The sequence below is a fragment of the Mus caroli genome, unplaced genomic scaffold (genome assembly GCF_978045245.1).
Source record: "Mus caroli unplaced genomic scaffold, Mus_caroli_1 scaffold_4, whole genome shotgun sequence".
Lineage (NCBI taxonomy): Eukaryota > Metazoa > Chordata > Mammalia > Rodentia > Muridae > Mus > Mus caroli.
In genome coordinates this window covers 37,470,981-37,489,175 of record NW_028227259.1, presented here as the reverse complement: position 1 = coordinate 37,489,175, position 18,195 = coordinate 37,470,981, and the positions used below count along the sequence as shown (strand labels likewise).

General features: G+C 48.8%; 1 protein-coding gene across 4 annotated transcripts in view; it reads right to left on the bottom strand.

Moving 5' to 3' along the window:
- Rgs12 (regulator of G protein signaling 12) overlaps window positions 1–18,195 on the bottom strand; it is an 88,652-nt gene that overhangs the window by 50,091 nt on the left and 20,366 nt on the right. For 3 of the 4 annotated variants that reach the window (XM_021162904.3, XM_029477648.2, XM_021162907.3), the window contains exon 3: window positions 14,833–14,949. In XM_021162904.3, coding sequence (XP_021018563.1) covers window positions 14,833–14,949 — 117 coding nt within the window. Of the gene's footprint in view, window positions 1–282; window positions 716–14,832; window positions 14,950–18,195 lie in introns of those variants that run through there. The other variant, XM_029477649.2, reaches the window with a different exon arrangement.

Below are 18,195 nucleotides of genomic sequence, written 5' to 3'. Positions count from 1 at the left end.
AGTGTCCCAAGAAGCCACACAGACAGCCCTGCACTAGGGCTGAGTCCCACACTCACCCATGGAGCTCACTCTGCCCAGCCCTGCACTGGGGCCATGGTCCTCGGTGCACACTCACCCTGTGGCTCTCACGACCCAAGGAAAGCAGCCCCAAAATGTATACTTCAAAGCACCTGGAAAGTCCACAGCGCCTATTCCCAAACAGGTGAAGATAAAGTAGTACCTGGATGCCAGGCTGGCTTATAGCATCCCATTCACACACCACGCAGCGGCTGGATGGCTTACCTGCTGGTCAATAAAAACGTCCGAGTCATCTGACAGCCCCTTTTCCAAATTCATCTTAAAACAAGAAAACGTCCATAATGCGCCAGGCACCTGGATCTAAAACCTCATCCGACACAGCAGCATGCCTGTGCATGTCAGAAAAGTTCAGACATTTCAGTTCCATGTGCTCCCTTCGTCACCCATAGCAACAGGACACCGAGGAAGCTGTGGTCTGCCAGAGACTCAGACTCTATCTTGATCGTCTCATACAGAAGAGTCATTTATATATAAATCACCCTGTGAGATCATTTTTAAAGCATTTCCTCTACAGAATCTGAAGAGCAACACTGGCTGACGGGGTAATTTCTCAGCACAACAGCTGCAAAGAATTTGTGTTTTAGTGGCGTGGTATGGTTTGCAACCTTAATTACAGTTGCCGCTGATTCTATTATAAGCCTGCTCCTTATGCACGCGCTTCCTCTGTGGCAGCCAGCAGGATCTAGTATGTTCCTAAAAACCCCTCCACCTCCACGCAGCATCTGTGAAACATGATTGGTTGCATTTGCTTCCCAAGTATGAACAATCCAAGAGCGTATGAACCTGATGGATCCTGGCTTGTAAAAGGAAGACGGCGGAGAGAAAGTAGTGCTATAACCTGGGTCCCACTGCAAGATTACCTGCCACTTTCCTGAGACTCAGTGAACCGCTTACCCAGGTGCCTCCAGGCTTTGCGGTTTGGCCAAGCTGGTCCCACAGTCCTCCATCACCCCTGAGTGACCGAGTGACAGCCTCAGAAATTACAAACGAAGTGCCTTTGACCCTTAGGCTGTGACAAGCCTTGGGTTTGCGTCAGGCCACCAGATGGAAATCCCTAGGGCCAGACTCACCTTTGCTTTTCCTTGAGAGAGACGTGTGTGACCACAAGGCAACACTAAGGGCTGAATCCACAACACCTTGCCTTCCCTCCCAAGTAGAAGCTGGTGACAGCTGGCCAGGATGAGAACTGGCAAAAGCTCAAGCTCCTCAGACCAATGGCTTCTGGGGGACTTGCAGCCATGATCAAAGGAACAAAGCCAGCAAAAGCAGCAAGGGGTAGGGATCATGTCACCACCCTCACCCCAATCCCAGCAAAGGTGAAGGATGCTAATACCTTACAGGGGTGAAGCCAACAAGGGCAGTGGCTTCCATAGTTAGAGATGATGCAAATGGCCTAACCTTTACAGAGCTGCTCCTTGCTGAAAAGGGAGCACCACCTCTGCTCTGTTGGGAGCCTGGAGACTGTGATCTGTCCTTTGAGGCTGTCTTAGTCAGGGTTTCTATTCCTGCACAAACATCATGACCAAGAAGCAAGTCGGGGAGGAAAGGGTTTATTCAGCTTACACTTCCATACTGCTGTTCATCACCAAGGAAGTCAGGACTGAAACTCAAGCAGGGCAGGGAGCAGGAGCTGATACAGAGGCCATGGAGGGATGTTCTTTACTGGCTTGCTTCCCCTGGCTTGCTCAGCCTGCTTTCTTATAGAACCAAGATTACCAGCCCAGAGATGGTCCCACCCACAAGGGGCCTTTCCCCCTTGATCACTAATTGAGAAAATGCCTTACAGTTGGATCTCATGGAGGCATTTCCCCAACTGAAGCTCCTTTCTCTGTGATAACTCTAGCCTGTGTCAAGCTGACACAAAACTAGCCAGTACAGAGGCCAATGACAGCTGGCCACAGGGCACTGGGAACTGTCTCTATGCCAGAGAGTCTAAGTGGCCTACAGCAGTGAGAATGACAATTGTCTGAGGGCCTAACACTAATTTACAGTTTGGGGGAAGGTGCAGAGGGCAGGACATCCTAGTCCACAAGCTCTCCAGACCCTAAAACCATCTATGAGTGATCAACATGCACATGAGCCAGGCATGGTTAATGTGCACAGAAGAACTTGCTGGGACCTTGGGAGGCCACCCAGCCATATAACACTTAAGAACCTTATGCAGAAAGCTAGATGCTTACTTTTATCATCTCAAACAAAGGCCTGCATCCAGGTGTGTTCAGTCAGGAATGAGAAGGGAAGAAAACAATGGGATCTTTTTGTATGGATGCTGTGGTTCAGACACAAGCAGCCTGGGGCCTTGAGGGCACATCCTCTCCTCTCATACCTGCTGTCTGGCCTGGCCTTTTAGCTGATGAGGTCATTAGTACAGCTGAGAAGAGTCTCTTCTGAGGACAGGCCTTGAAGAAAGCAAGGCCAACACCCAGGGCTCTGCTGTCCTGTTTCCTAACCCACACGTGCTCTGAGAAAGGACTGATTAGCTGCCTGCCAGATCAGGGCCAAAGGGTGACAGATAACAGTGGTGGTGGCCAGAGTCTCGTGTGCCTTCCTTCCTTCTTCTGCCCACCCCCAGTGCTGTGGGATTGTTTTCAAGCCTGGGCCCACCAGGCCCAACACAGCTCTCACAGATAGAAGCCTCTGGCCAGTTCAGGAACAAGAAGCCAATAAGACAGCAGTGGAGGGCCTCACCAAGACAGTGAGATGTGTGCAGAAAACATTGGATACCAGCTCAGAGTGAGTCTCTCTCCACTCTCCAGCCCAGGCCAGCCACTTCCCACACCAGCTACCTGGAGCCCAGAGAAGAGTGGAAGCCATCATCTGGCAGATCAGCAAGTGCATGTGGGATGGGCTCCCGCCATGGTGTCAGATGGATACTCAACCTAGAGTACTCAGAACACTGTCACTTGGTCCGACAAGAAGTGCCTACTAATTGTCCACAGTGCCCAGGAACTGCCTCACCAACACCCCTGCCCCAGAGCCAGCAGTTGGAGAAAAGGAGGCTGGAGTCCACAGGATGTGGCCAAGGGTCTGGACAGAACCACAGGGAGAAGAGGAAGGTGACAGCATTGTAAGTAAGCAAAGGACCAAGACCAAGCAGATGTTAAAAACCCATGGGAGGCGAGCCCCAAAATTCTAGTGAGAGCAGAGGGCTCCCCCAGCCTCCCACTCTTCATCCAAGCATCACCCACTGGGCAGCCGGAGAGACCAGCCAGGCTGAGTCCTCTCCACCTACCAGCACCATCAGAGTGTAACCTTACTCTGCTCCCACTCTTGCCCACTTTGCCAGAGCAGGCCTAACTCTGCCCTCCACCACCTTTAATTTAAAGTATAGTGTCTTTTTTAAAAAATAATACATCGTAAGTATAAATTTGGCATTACTTGAAGTTAGACAAAAAAATTTTGTCTACCTGTCTACCACCACAGCTTGCACCTGCCCTCAGGTTCTGTTGGCTGCTGTATTCCCAGAGCTAAACAGAGTGTAGAAATGGAAGGTAACCCAGTGAGCAGTAACTGAATGAGGAAATACTCCAGGCAAAGAGAACCCCAATTGTGTCTCTGAGTAAATAAAGAGTCATACAAATGAAGAGAAGCGAGGACTGTGAAAGACCAAACGAAGCAGTATTCTAAAACTTTCTCTGAGAATCAGGAAAATATGGATTAAAACATAAAGAAAAAGAGTTTATTTTGAGCTGTCTGCAGAGCAATCTTAGAGAAAATGACAGCTCTGCAACCACCAAGTCTCAGGTAGGGGAGGCTACAGTGGAAGCAACCAAACCCACGAAATGTCAAGAAGGCGCCTGCCCACAAGTCCTGTCCTGGCTCTCACTTGGAGTTTTTGCATGCTTTGCTAGGGATTGTGACTATGGTGAGCAAGAAGAGTGGCTGGGTCTGCAGATACTCTCTAAGCACCCACTACCTGGAGGGCCTCCTCCCACACTACAGGACGGTTCTCCAACATCTGGAGCACAGGACTACTTTGGATGGAGGCAAAACTGTGACTTGAGCGCCCCCTGCTGCCTGGGGGCCTGCCATTGTCAGTACCTAAAAAACAGTATCCCTGTCAGAGTAATTAATTCTGTGGCAACTCTAGCTCAGGTAAAAGAGATCAAGCCAGCTCTTCCAGCAGTGTTCTGCAGGGCACCAATACAAAGGACAGGTCCCTTGAGTCTGGAAGGTCAAGGAGTAGGGGCTAAAACATGGGCTTTACCCAGGGATAGAGAGATCAGGTATACAGGACAGGCAGTGCCGGCCCACAGATAGGGAAATGTGGGAGCCAAAGGAAGATCAATGTGTAAGCAACAAGAGATGGTTTAGGGCCAGCCAGGCTACTCAGTGAAACCCTGTCTCAGAAAGCAAAACAAGGGCCAGCAAGATGACTCAATGAATAAAGATACATACCACCAAGCTTGCCAAGTTTGATCCCTGGAACTCACACAGGAGGAGGAGAGAACAGAATCCCACAAGTTGTCCTCTGACCGCCACACTCACGCTGTGGCACAAGCATGCACACATGCACACAAGCACACATACACACATGCACAAATGTGGGTCCTTCCTTCCTGCACTGCCCTCCAGGCTGGTTCCCAGGCACCAAGCCAGCCGCTACTTGTTGGCAACAGCCATCCTGTGGAGTTAAGGTGCACCCCTACAAGGAGGATTGTCCCAGCTGGGCTTATGACAGTTTGTATACTCTCATGGAGGGTCGAGGAGGGTCACAAGCCCCCTCACCTGAGTATCCACTCTCTCCCTAACACGTGGTATATGTAACTGCTGAATTGTACATGGCCTGAGGAGGAGCTAGCGTATGTGGGCTAAGGGAGTTGAGATGAGGGGAGGGAGCTTCATCTATGAACTATGGGGAAGACCTTATCTTTGCTGAGTAGTTTTTTCAGGCATGGCCTGTTGAGGGAGCTGTAACTAATCCCTTTTCTATGCTCTCTCTGTAAGGAAGTCTGTCTTAGGGTTCCCATTGCTGTGATGAAACACCATGGCCAAAGCAACTTGAGGAGAAAAGGGTTTATTTGGCTTACACTTCCATATCACTGTTCATCATCAAAGGAAGTCAGGAAAGGAATTCGAGCAGGGCAGGATCTGATGCAGAGACCATGGAGGGATGCTACTTACTGGCTTGCTCCTCATAGCTTGCTTGGTCTGCTTTCCTATAGAACCCAGGACCACCAGCCTAGGGGTGGCACCACGCACAGTGGCTGAGCCTCCCCATCAACCACTAATGAAGAAAATACCCTCCAGGCTTGCCTGCAGTCCACTCTGCTGGAGGCATTTCTCACTTGAGGCTCCCTTCTCTCTCATGACTTTATCTGTGTCAAGATGACATAAAATGAGCCAGCACAGAGCCCAATAAGCTCACTGGTTCTCCAGAGTGGGTGTGGGAGGGAATCTGGCCTTGGACTATAGTTAGAACCTCAGGAGAAGGGGTTAAATCGTGTTTACATCTTCCTCTGGGAAGGAATTTTAACACCAACATCATATAAACAGTGTGGGATGACAGGTGGTTGGAAGGACAGGTGACCAGCACCTGCAGTGTCTTGAGAGGCACAAGTGACCAACATGCAATCAGGACTTGCCTGCTAGGACAATGTCCTTAGAGTCATCCTCACACCCTTATGATCTTGGACACAATACTCCTGGCATCTTGCTAGGGAAGAAATGCTGCCGTTCCTGCACAGCAGCAATTTTGCCACCTCCATATGGAGTAAAGACACCTGGGTCTCCTGAGTATGTACTAAAGGGCCTAGTACCAAAAGCTCAGTATGGGATCATTGGGTGGACTCAGAACAAGGCAGATAAACAGCCAGGAGACCTCAAGGTGTGGTGACTACTGTAGGCCCTAATGTCAGTGTGATCACAGTCAGGCCTTGGAGGATGACAAGGCTTCCCCCATACTTGCACGGTGGTCCCACAACAGCTACAAGACTAAATCCAGTGCGAGCAACATCTCTTATTTCCCCAGTGCACAAAGAACTATGATTTTCAATGGAAGGTGGTTCCTGTCCACCTCTTCAGTGCCAGAGAACATCACAGTTCAACTCATGGAAGATCAGTCAAGGAGAACTGGAGACACCCAGACACACAAAGCTTTAAGGGACATAGGCTTCCCATGGGAGGTCTATGCATCCCTTCTGGCTGCTCCCTGGTTATGCCTCCTTCTCCCAACTTCAGGCTCTGCAGAGGCTTCAGTTCTGCTTTCTTCCTGGGGCTGGTCCTGCAACCTCTCATCACCTGAGCCAGAACAAAGCATCAGTCTTCAGGACCAGACCTGCTCCAACCAGGACCGTCCACTGTGTACAGGTGGCAGTGGTGGTTTTCCCTCTTGGCTGTCAGCACGCCAGGCTTAACACCACCAGCGGTGCAGCTGCTTCAACCTAGATTTTCCCACGTCTTCCCTTCCTGTGTGGCGCAGTGGCTCTGTCTGTTTTGCTTCCTAGAAGCTGCAGGATTTTGGAAAAGCAGCAAATCCATACATGAACAAAGGCTCCTTAATAAATTATTAGAGATGGCTGACACCACCAGGAAGAGCTTTTCATAAACACTTATATCCCCATCTCTTCACCCCACAAACAGCAAAAGCCAAAGGCAGGGATCCTGCTGCAATCAAGATGTAGCCAGGAAGGGGGCCTGATGTCTACTCAGGTAGCTTCTCCTCTGCAGGAATCAAACTCCCTCAGTCTCAGCATCCCACTACTCAAACTGCCACCCAGCCTTGGGAGCTAACCTGCAAGCCAGGCATCAACAAACAAGTAGGCTATGAAGATGGTTCAGTCTCCATAGTAAAGTGTTGGCCTTGCAAAGCACAAGGACTCAAGTATTTTTTTTAAAGCCAGTGATGTTGATCTGTTAAGCCGCTGTATTGGGAGGCAGAGAAAGCAGACCCCTGAGCCTGAAGCTGGTGGTCAGTGGACAATGGATGAGTAACAGCACAGCACCTGAGGACGTCCTCCAGTCTCTACAAACAAGAGCACACATCAGCACCTAGACACACACAAAACAAACGCAAAGCCTGAAGCTGGTCTTAAATTGCAATTACCTTTTGAGTGTGTGTGTGTGTATGTACATGTGTGTGTCTGTGTATGTGTGTTCACACATGCGTGCTGAGATGGAACCCAGAGTTTTGCACATGCTAGGCAATTGCTAGTCCAGGACTCTATCACTGAGCCATAATCACAACCCTGAATTACTTTATGATTAATTTCTCTTCTAACATCTGGCTCTCTTTGACAAACACTGGACACTTCCCATCTTAGCACAGTGCAGCATGGTGAGAATGCTTGATGCCACAAGTACTAGGACTTAAGAACAGGCTAAGGAGATAGAGACGGAGACAGAGAGTGCCATCCATGGCTTCCAAATTCCTTTACAGAGCATAGGCATACTCACATTGCATATGCTCAGGCTTAACACAGAGCAGCCCCCCGCCCAGCTCCTAGGAGGTCTGCAGGCCCCCTCCTGTCTGCCCTCTATCAGGCTGAAGCCCCCAGCTCACCCCATTTACTCTGCCAGATGATCTCACTCTTCTCACAACACTGAATCTGAAAGACAGGCACACTGGGCATATACAGAAGAGACTCCAATGCAGCCCTAAGGGCAGTCTGCAGGCGCTGCCTCAGACCTGCTCTAAGGCCCTGCTTTCCTTCCCACCAACCCTCCTTACTCCCTTCTTCCCTAGAATTGAGACTAGTCTGTCCAGACCACTCCCACCGCCTCTCTGGCCTTCACCTCACCCATCTTCTCAGGCATACCTGCAAAGTCTGACCTAGCTATGTCCTTGCCTCCTCAGATCCACACAGAGCAACCACCAGCTCGGGGACAAACACAAAACTATGGCACCAACTTAAAGATGGAAAACTGATTTGGGTTCACAATTTCAGAAGTTTTAGTTCGTGGACAACAGATGCAATTTTTTCTAGATCAGTGAGAGAGAACAAACGGCAGAGGGGTATGGAAGAGCGAAGTACTGCACTTCACGGGGGCCAGCAAGAAGACTGAGAAAGAGCCAGGAGAGGGAGAATAAAATAGGAGAGCAAGAAAGAGAGTAGGGAGGGGAAGAGGGAGGGTGGGACAGACAGGGAAATCAAACAGCTCCTAAGGATTCATCCCTCATGTGACTGACTCCTCCAGCTAAGCCACACCTACTCCAGCTAAGCCACACCCACTCAGCTCAGCCACACCCACTCTAAGTCCCACCCACTGTGGCTAAGCCCCACTTACTCCAGTTAAGCCACACCCAGTAAAAATCCTAGCACCTCTTAAACTAGCACCAAGCACCAAGACATAGGGATAAAAATCTTCAACCCATGAGCTGGAGGGTGCATTTCAATCTCAATCCATACCTAAAAATGGTTAAAATGGCAAGCTGCATCATGTGCATTTTCCCATAATAAAAAATTTAAGTACAGATCTTTTCTCCTCTTGGCCCTTTGAATTTCCACAAAAATTTTATAAAAATAATCTTAAATTCGGTAAACACCTGCTGGGATTTTGATTAAAGCTGCACTGAAGCACAATAGCACAGAGTAACTCAGACGGTTTTTACGTGAGGGGAAACAAATCAAGCACAGTGAGGCCAAGGCCAATGAACTCAGTCTGTGAAGCCCGAAGCCTGCTTGCACCAAGGCGGAGGGTAGGATGGGGCTCCAGAGGCGCCATCAATTCAGGGCAAAGCTGGAGCGTAGCTAAAGGACATAACAGTACACTTAGAAAAAGAGTTAAGGGGTGTGTGTGTGTGTGTGTGTATACCACAAACACACGTGGAGGTCAGAAGACAACTTGTAAGAACTGGGCTTCTTTCCACCATATGGGTTAGGGTTCAAACTCAGGTTTCCAGGCTTGACAGCAAGCATCTTTAAGACCTTCTGAGCTATCTCACTGATCCATTATCCAGGATGGCTTTTTAAATTAACAAGAAATTTGATGTTCTTACCATACACACACAAAAAAATCACTATATTTGGTTACATGGAATATCAATAAATACCTCAAGACATGATATTGTACATGATAAAAATATAAAACTGTATGTCAACTTAAACTTGCAAAAGAATGCATTGCACTGAATCCCCGATCCTTTCCTAGCTGTGTCCACAACTGACTTTTGTATCCATGTACCCAGCGGCCTTGCTAATCTCCTCACTACTCTGAGTAACTGGCCATCACTTGGAATTTTCTGTTAAAACTTTTTCATTTATTTTTTGCAAGCACTTCATATGTCTGTTGTTTTTATCTCTGTGTGTCTCAACAATAATACCAGTAAAAACTTAAATGGAAAGTAGAAGCAGACACTGTCTTGGCTGGTCTTAGGATAGCTTAGTATAACGTGTGTCACACCACACCATGACACACCATGACACAGGCCATTCGGAGAACTTGATGGGACCTTGGATGCTCCTTTTCATTCTTACATTGTTAGCTTTTGTTCATCATATATGGACAATGAACTATACCAAATGCGTTTTCTGCCTGTTTAGCTAATATGTAACTATTTCCTACTTTACTCTGTTAATGTGGTAAGTCACACTCTAGGGGGAGGGAGGATTAAAATTTTAAATATCAAATAATGTACCCCTAAAATAAAAACTGCTGCACTCAGATTGCTAATACCTTGCTTAGGATTCTCACATGTAGTATTAGCCAATCTTCTAAACTTTCTCCTCAGAGCATTTGGTTCCAAGGTTATAGTGGCCTCCTATAAACCAGCTGAGAATAAAGCACCCCCTTTATCTACTGCTAGATAACTGCTGCGTTACCCTTGATTACTGCCCTGCTTCTGCTCCTATTCTTTGGCTCATGTCCAAGCTGAGATGACATTCCACTCTCCTTGTCGCACACTGTTGGGGCTGGGGAGACAGCCCAATCTATGCAGGCCTGTCCACTAGCGTGAGGACCTGATTTCAGATTACCAGCCCCTACATAATGGCTGGGCATGGTGCTACACATCTTCAACCCCAGTGCTCGGAGGGCAGAGACAAGACTTCTGGAACTCACTAGCCAGCTAGCCTAGCAGAATCAATGAGTTTCAGTGAGAAAACTAGCCTCAAATATAAAGTGAAGGCAGACCAAGAAGGACACCAGATGCCAGCCTCTGACCTCCATATGCAAGCACATGTGCATACAACTCACATGAACATGTACATACACTGCCCCCCCCCACACACACACACATGCATGCACACTCACACACACAAAAACTATAAGAAAGTTAAATTAGTAATCCCTCACTGGTGTTTTGAGTCACGTGAGAACTACTCTGGGGAGGAGGATCACTTGGGGCAGTTCCAGAGGATTGCAGCCCATCACGGGGGGGACCAAGTGGTTGAGATTCACAGTGGCAGTAATGTGTGTCAGTGGCTGTTCACATGGTAGTAAGCCAAGAATGAGAGCACAAAGGTGGAACCAAGGCCAGGTGTAACCTTCAAAGAGCCGCAACTAGGCCCTAACTTCTGCGGATGGGGCCTCTAACAGCTTTCCAAAGTAGTGCTAGCAGCTAAGGACCAAGCATTCAAAACATGAGCCTATGCAAGGCATTCCAGGTTCAAACCTAACAGGTTTTAGCCACGCCCTGCATGTTTAGGCAGGTGGTTACTTCCAGTGCTGTTCAGTTCAAAGCACTTCCTAATATCCATGGGGATGTCTTCTTTGAACTGGATGAGTTAGCAAGGAATGGCTCACTGAGCTGACAGGTGCCGCTGTTTCTAGCCTGCCTGCAATGAGGCTGTGCACCCTTTGTCACTCACTCTGCTGAGACTTGCTTTACAGCATGAGCTCAGCTTTGCAACAGTCCATGAGAGTATAATGAGAAAGCACTAGGCACCAAGTCACAGCAATGGGGGAAGAGACTAATGTGTCAAGAGGGACTGAGCACCGTGAAAGCAAATGGTGGGAGAGACAGAACTAAGTTCAGCACCATTCCATCCCTGCAGCCAGAGGGCTGGGAGGCAGAGGCCTCCAGAGACCCAGGTAAGAGACAGAACGATTGGCTCCAGTATACTTCCCTCACAGAGGGCAGAGCAAAGTGCTCCTAGGTGCCAGCTGGCTGGCAGCTACCAAGGCTATTGCTTAGTCAAGACAAAAGAAATCAAGGTAGATGATCAGGAGGCCAAGTAAAGACATGACTCTATTCAACTTGCAAACTTAAGCTCCTTCTCAAACTGGAAATCACTAATTATGGGAAAGATCAGGAGACAATCAAGGCAAGTGTCATCAATAGCAGTGCCTCAGTTTCCCCTAGTGTTCAACTTGGCAGAATCTAAAATCTCCTGGGAGATGGGCTTCTGGACATGTCTGTGGAGGATTTATCATAATTGTGCTATTTGAAATTGATTAGAGAACCCTATCTTTTTGTTTTGTTGGTTGGTTGGTTTTGGTTTTTGTAGACATGGTTTGTGTAGTTCTAGCTGTCTGCGTCTTGGAACTCACTCTGTAGACCAAGGTGATCTCAAAAACAGAGATCTGTCTACCTCTGCCTCCTGAGTGTTGGGATCAAAGGCCTACGCCACCACTGCCCAGCTGGGAGCCCCATCTTAATCATGGACAAGGCCATTCCCTGCAGAAGATCCAGGTGTATAAAATTGAGAAAGCCAGTTGAGAACTAGCATGACAAAGTCATCACTCCCTGCTTTGAGCTCCTGCTACCATGACTCCTCTGCTCTGATGACCCATAACCTTGAGCTGTGAGCCAGAATAAATCCTTTCTCCCCTAAGTTGCTTCTGCCAGGGTACTGGGAGGCAGCATGCTGGGAACGTGTGCAGCTATTCTAGGCCAACAGCAATGCTCCCACCCTGTCACAGGACAGTCAGAGAGAACCTGAGTCCCCAGATCATCGCAACATTACAGGGCTCATGATACCTGGAAGGGCAGGAGACAGACCTGCACTCAGGGCTGCGCATTAGCAGAGTGGTGAGAAGTTGGATGTCTCTTCTCAAGAGACAAGTTGTTAGCACAGACCTCTCACCAATCACAAAGAAACGGAGGTCTGAGCCAGGCGTGGTGGCACACGCCTTTAATCAAGTGAGTTCCAGGACAGCCAAGGCTATACAGAGAAACCCTGTCTCGGAAAAAAAAAAGAAAGAAAAGAAAAAGAAAAAGAAAAAGAAAAAGAAAAAGAAAAAGAAAAAGAAAAAGAAAAAGAAAAAGAAAAAGAAAAAGAAAAAGAAAAAGAAAAAGAAAAAGAAAAAGAAAAAGAAAAAGAAAAAGAAAAAGAAAAAGAAAAAGAAAAAGAAAGAAAGAAAGAAAGAAAGAAAGAAAGAAAGAAAGAAAGAAAGAAAAGAAATGGAGGTCTGGGGGCCTGACTAGACTCTTGATTGCTGCCTGCCTCTCCTTTGGGAACATGGCTCACACCCTGCTGCCCACAGTGTTCCCACTGCTGCTTCCTGCTGCTAAAAGCAGCTCCCAGTTATGCTGAGCCAGGTGGACACAAAGTTTCTACATGGAACAATGGTCAGCTTCCAGTATCAAACTGTCCATCATGAGTGTGAGACTGGTCCTGTCCTGGGCTCTGCATTGCACCTTTCCATGCAAGGAGACAGCTCCTCCTTACCCTGGTCACTCACAGCCAGGGCTCACACGGGAAGTGCTTGGAACCAGTGACTGTGGAGGACAGTGGATGAGATGGTGAAGCAAATGGGTCAGGATGCAGTGCCCAGAAGATTAGAGTCTGACATGGTAGCCTGGACATATTTGTGTGTAAGAAGAATGAGCCCAGGTGAGACTGCAAAGGATTATGAGCAGGACAGGTGATGAGGCTGGAGGACAGAAAGGGAAGGCCTCAAAAAGGCAGGAGTGACCAAGAGCATGAAGACCCGTCCCACATGGCTGTATCCACCACCGAGCACCCTAGACCCCCCAGCCAAGACCTTCGAAGAACAAGGCCAGCCTCTAGGCTGAGAGGGCAGAAATGGAGTGGCACAGAGGCAGCACCAACATCAGCTCATGGCAGCCTCAGTCCCAGCTGCCTCCTGACCACAGCAGCTGCTTGGTCCCCAGACAGTGAGCCGCTCACTCTCTAGCCATCAGGGTGATGTCGCAGTACTCTGCTGCACTCTACAGTAGCCCTGTAACCAGGGCCAGCTGCACCCATGGAGGCCACAGACGCAGAGGTCTGGAGGAAGCTTCTAGCACAGCTGCCCCAGCAGCCAAGGAAAGTATACATGGACAGGAGCCACAGCTCCCCAGGACGCCAGGGTTATTTGTAGCTTATGCACTTTGAAATCTTCAGGGTAAATTCAGAAAGATTAAGCAAGAGGCTACCCACATGATGAAAAGCCACAGCTCCACTGCCCTGTGACCCAAGAAGTGTTTCATAGCTGGTCTGCAATTGGGCTTCTTATCTGTCAAGTGGCCATATCAGTAATACATGCTGGCACGGGCTTGGCTCCTAGACCTTAGGAGACTGTGACAGAAGGACTGAGTTCCAGGCCAGTGGGCATGCACACAACCTTCTTACTGGCTCCTCTGAGGACAGGATGGAGGGCAAATGGGTCAGGATGGAGTGCGGCCCTTATGACTCCAGCAAGACTCCAGTTGCTGGCCAGCAGGAAGACCCAGCATATTCATGGAGATGAAGGAAGCAAAACAGTAGCCTAAACCTCTACAGTGGCTTCTCGAATCACCACCAGGAATACATGCTCAGGGCTCAGATCCATGGAGGCCTCTTCTTGCACAAGCACAGACACAAGCACCCCTGGCAGAAAATCCCACCTGTAGACAGGCTAACTATAATCCACCTTTTGCTGAGGCACAACAATGCCATAAGGGTCCCAAGGCTGGACCTTGCCTCTCAACCTCTTCCTAACAGCGTTTTCTCTTCTGCACCATGTAACAGCTCTGCATCTGGTCTTCACTGTCACCTTGCCAAATGTGGAAGCAGTCATTAGGGACATGGATGGACACCTGCCACTCAGCTCTTCCACTTACAACAACATTCTAGCACCAGCACACGTGTGCATGAGATGTACATGAGGACATCCACACAGATCTTTAGAGCAGACACGTCACCATCCTCAGCATGTCCATCAAGACAGGGTTTATACCACTGTGCCACAGAAAACAACACCACACACCTGAGCACAAGGGGGCTGCCTCTAAAGAGTGTAATAGGGCACAGGCTACAACTGTGCCTGTCAAGATTCAGAAATGAAGTCAGCAAAACCATCTCTGCGTGCCAAGGCCTCAGGGAGGGGACAGGAAGAGCACAGAGGACCCTGGGTGCTGCCCAACTTCTGTACGTGTTCTGTGGGTTAGTATGCATGGCATGGCCCATGTGCCCATACATGGAGGACGCCCTCCTCACATTGCTGCTGCACTGTCACTAGCAGCAATGCACCCACAATACCCACTGGCCATGACAGATACTCAACCTCACATGGTGACAACTGCGCACCATCATCAAGACTTTCTTTCTGCTCTGGTTTTCTATAAACCTAAAACTTCCCCCCAAAAATCTATTCTTAAAATGGCCTTTGATGTGGGATGATCAGGTCTTTAGGAAGGGTAGGGGTCAGTCCTACCTCAATTGTCCCAAAGGATTAAACATACTCCCTTCTGATCAGGGCTCCCCAGTGTGGGGGTCCAGGTGACTCAGGCACTTTGAGCTATAGGAAACCTCCAGCCATGTGCCCTGGAAGCTCCTGCTGAGAGGCAGAGTCCATGGGCTCCCAAGAGGGTGGGGACAAATCTTTGGAAGGGAAGAGAGGGGAAATAGTGGCAGTAGCACACATGGCCAGCAAGGCCATTGCACCTACCTCAAGGTCATCAAGGGATCGCGTGATGCTGAATCTCCTAGATCTTCCAAAGGACCTGCGAGCTGAGGTGCGCTGAGACGTCTGGGTTAGGGCAACTCCCCGCCCCAATTTTGAACTCTAAAAACAAAGAAAAAGATGTGTTAGGTTACCCTCCTGGGAAGACACTATCTGTTCTGTCCTTTGTGCTCCACTAAAGGAAGAGCCAAGCCCAGCAGCACTGTGGGAGGGTCACTTGAAGTCATTGTTCGGTATACTTTAATTAAAATATTTACCACAAAATATGCAAACAATTGCAAGAGTCCCCCCAGGATCTTTAGCTATCTGTTGTTAGCTACCAACTGTGTGCCCTAGATGATAAGGCCCACCCTGCTTTCCCACCGCATGCAGACAGCCTGTTCCAGGGATGGACTGATAGTGTGTGAAGAACCAGCCCATGAAGGCTGTCTTCACCTGCCCGTGCTTCCATGTCATCTTAGCCCACTTTAAGAAGCCAAGGATGCCCTAGCCAGTGTCTGAGGATCATTCCAGCCAAAAGCCTGGGTTTCTTCCTCCAGGAAATGACAATGTCGTGCTGCTATTTCCTCTCAATTCAAACACCCGCTCCTGAGAGGCTCAGAAGAGCCTCCTTAGGCTCTAACAAAATGAGTATGACTTGGGAAGCTAATAGAAGCAGGCCTATGGTCTGGAGAGATGGCCCAGCAGTTAGGAGCACTTCCTGCTCTTCCAGAGGACCCGATTTTGAATCCTAGCACCCATGTCAGGTGGATCACAACCATCTATGACTCTGGTTCCAGGGGCTACATACCCTCTTCTGGCCTCCTGTGGCACCCACAGATACACATGGCCTACACATACACATTTTAGAAAAGGGGTAAGCTGGCTTGGACAGCTTAGAAAGTTGAAAGGACTCACAAAGCCTCCCCAGTGAAAGCAGCAAGCTATTGTTAAGTGAGGAATCCCCAGGCTACAACTTTCATGGGTCCCCATTCATCCCGGAAAGAGCTTCTCAGTGATGCGGGGCCTAAAGGTGTCCACGGTCCTGTAGCAACCCCCCAGCAACACCCTGCAGTCCCCTCAATACACTCACTGGTTCCTGGAGCTGGCCCTTCACCACTCACTCCCCACAGAGAGCACACTGGAGGACAGTCCTCAGCTGTGATGCTCAGCAACACAAACTAAGCCACTATTCCTCAGCAGTGCTAAGAACACCGGTGCTGGCAGCCATCACCCCACCCACACCCAGCGCTTACTCACCATCCCACGTGGACACTGTCCCCATGTCTGTATTCCTGTCTGATAATGACCACTCGGGGCCTCATATAAGCAGAATCACTACATCCTCGTCTCTTTGGTCATAATGCCCTCGAGGCTCATTCGAGTTTTAGCATATGTCAGGATGTCTTCCCTTTCCAGAGCTGAAGTCCACGGTATGAAGAAGCTACATTCCCTTCTTCTATTCGTCCATCCATGGACACTTAGGCTGCCTCCAAGTCTTAGCCGCTGGAATAATGTAACTATAAACTCCAGTGTGCAAATATCTGTTCCAGTCTCTGCTTTTTTTCCCTGCCCCGTTTTTTGTGTTTGGTTCTGGTTTTGGTTTTGGTTTCTTTGAAACAGGGTTTGTCTGTGTAGCCCTGGCTGTCCTATAACTCACTCTGTAGACCAGGCTGGCCTTTAACTCAGAAATCTGCCTGCCTGTGCTTCCCAAGTGCTGGGATTAAAGACCACCACCCGGCTAGTCTCTGCTTTCAATTCTAGCTATACCAGACGTGGAATTGCTCGATTATATGGTGATTCTACCCAAAAGAATTTTAAGGACGTGCCACACTGTTCCACAGTGGCTGTCCCAACGTGGATTCCCACTAACAGTGCATACAGCTCTGATTCACAAGTCCTAGCCAGGACCTGGGACTTTCCAGCTGTGACGGTGCTCATCCCAGTGGGCTGCGGTAGGCTGTGCTGTACCATTTCCCCATGTTGCTTATTTTCTTCAATAAGCACACATTTTGCATTTTGAGATAATATAATTTCTGTACACCCCCCCTTTGTTGCCTATGTTGTCAAAACTTAAAATTGTTATTCCAAAAGTCTCAACCCCAGACTACAGGCCCCCGTAGAGCAGGAAGTTAGTCTATCCTGGCAGCGCCTATTTCTGCCCTCCCAGTGCCAGGGACAGATCTCGTGTTCCCTCAGTCTTACTGACCAGATGCTGAGGTTGGGCATAAACAAAGACCAGATCATCTGAAGGTTCTTCGAGATGTGACAATATTCTGGAACTGACAGAATTCTGAAGGATTCTGACAATATTTGGAACTGACAGGTTTGTGTCTCCTGACATATCAATCAGGGTCCCCATGAGGCATTTCAGTGGAGAGAATCCTGTGTGTCAAGCAGCTGACTTGGTACTGGAGGACAGGGCAGGTAAGATGCCCTAGAGGACAAGGGGGGCACCTCACACTAGAAGCTCCTAGGAAGGACCACAGAGCTAGGACTTAGAATCTCTGAGGGGAAGAAGTGAGGCCAAGGAGCTGGGAGACCCTGAGCTGGACTCAGAATGGTGGAAAGAAAAGGTCCCTGAGGGTAGAGTGCTACTATATGACACCCGGTCCTGTAGGTCCACTCGGAGGCCTCTGGAGGCAAAGCCTGAGAGCACATGACTGCAGAGCAGGATGAAGGTGCAGAGCCCTCTTCAGGTCACAGGAGGTCTTAGAGCTGGGGCACAGCTAGAACTGGTGTACTGGATAATGTGTTACAACAAAGCTAAATGCAATGAATTCAAATCCCAAGATCAAAACGGCCTTAGAACCAAGCTCTGTGTCAAACACAAAACAAAACTGGACAAGTGTAGCTGTGCTGTGGTCTATGTCCTGTGTTTATGTGTATATGTATATATGCACATGTATGTGCATGCATGCAGAGGTCAGAGGGCAAATTCAGGTGTCACTTCTCAGATGTCCTCTACTTTTTGCTTGAGACAGTGTGCTGGTTAGTTTTATGTCAACTTGACCCAAGTTAGAGTCACTTTGGAAGAGGGAACCTCAACTGAGAAAATGTTCCCCCAGACTAGCCTGAGGACTGGTCTGTGGTACATTTTCTGATTGATATTGACTGTGAGTGAACCCAGCTCACCGTAGGCAGTACTACCCGAGGACTGCTGGTCCTAGATGCTATAAGGAAGCAGGCTGAGCAAGCTATAAAAGCACCCCTCCATGGCCTCTCCTTCAGTTCATACCACCAGGTTTCTGCCTTTAAATTCCTTCGATGATGGAGTGTAAGCTGTGTGTTGTTAGCTGGACAAGTTGCTTTTGATCATGGTATCTCATCACAGCAGCAGAACCCTCATTGAGATAGCTAGGGTCTGTC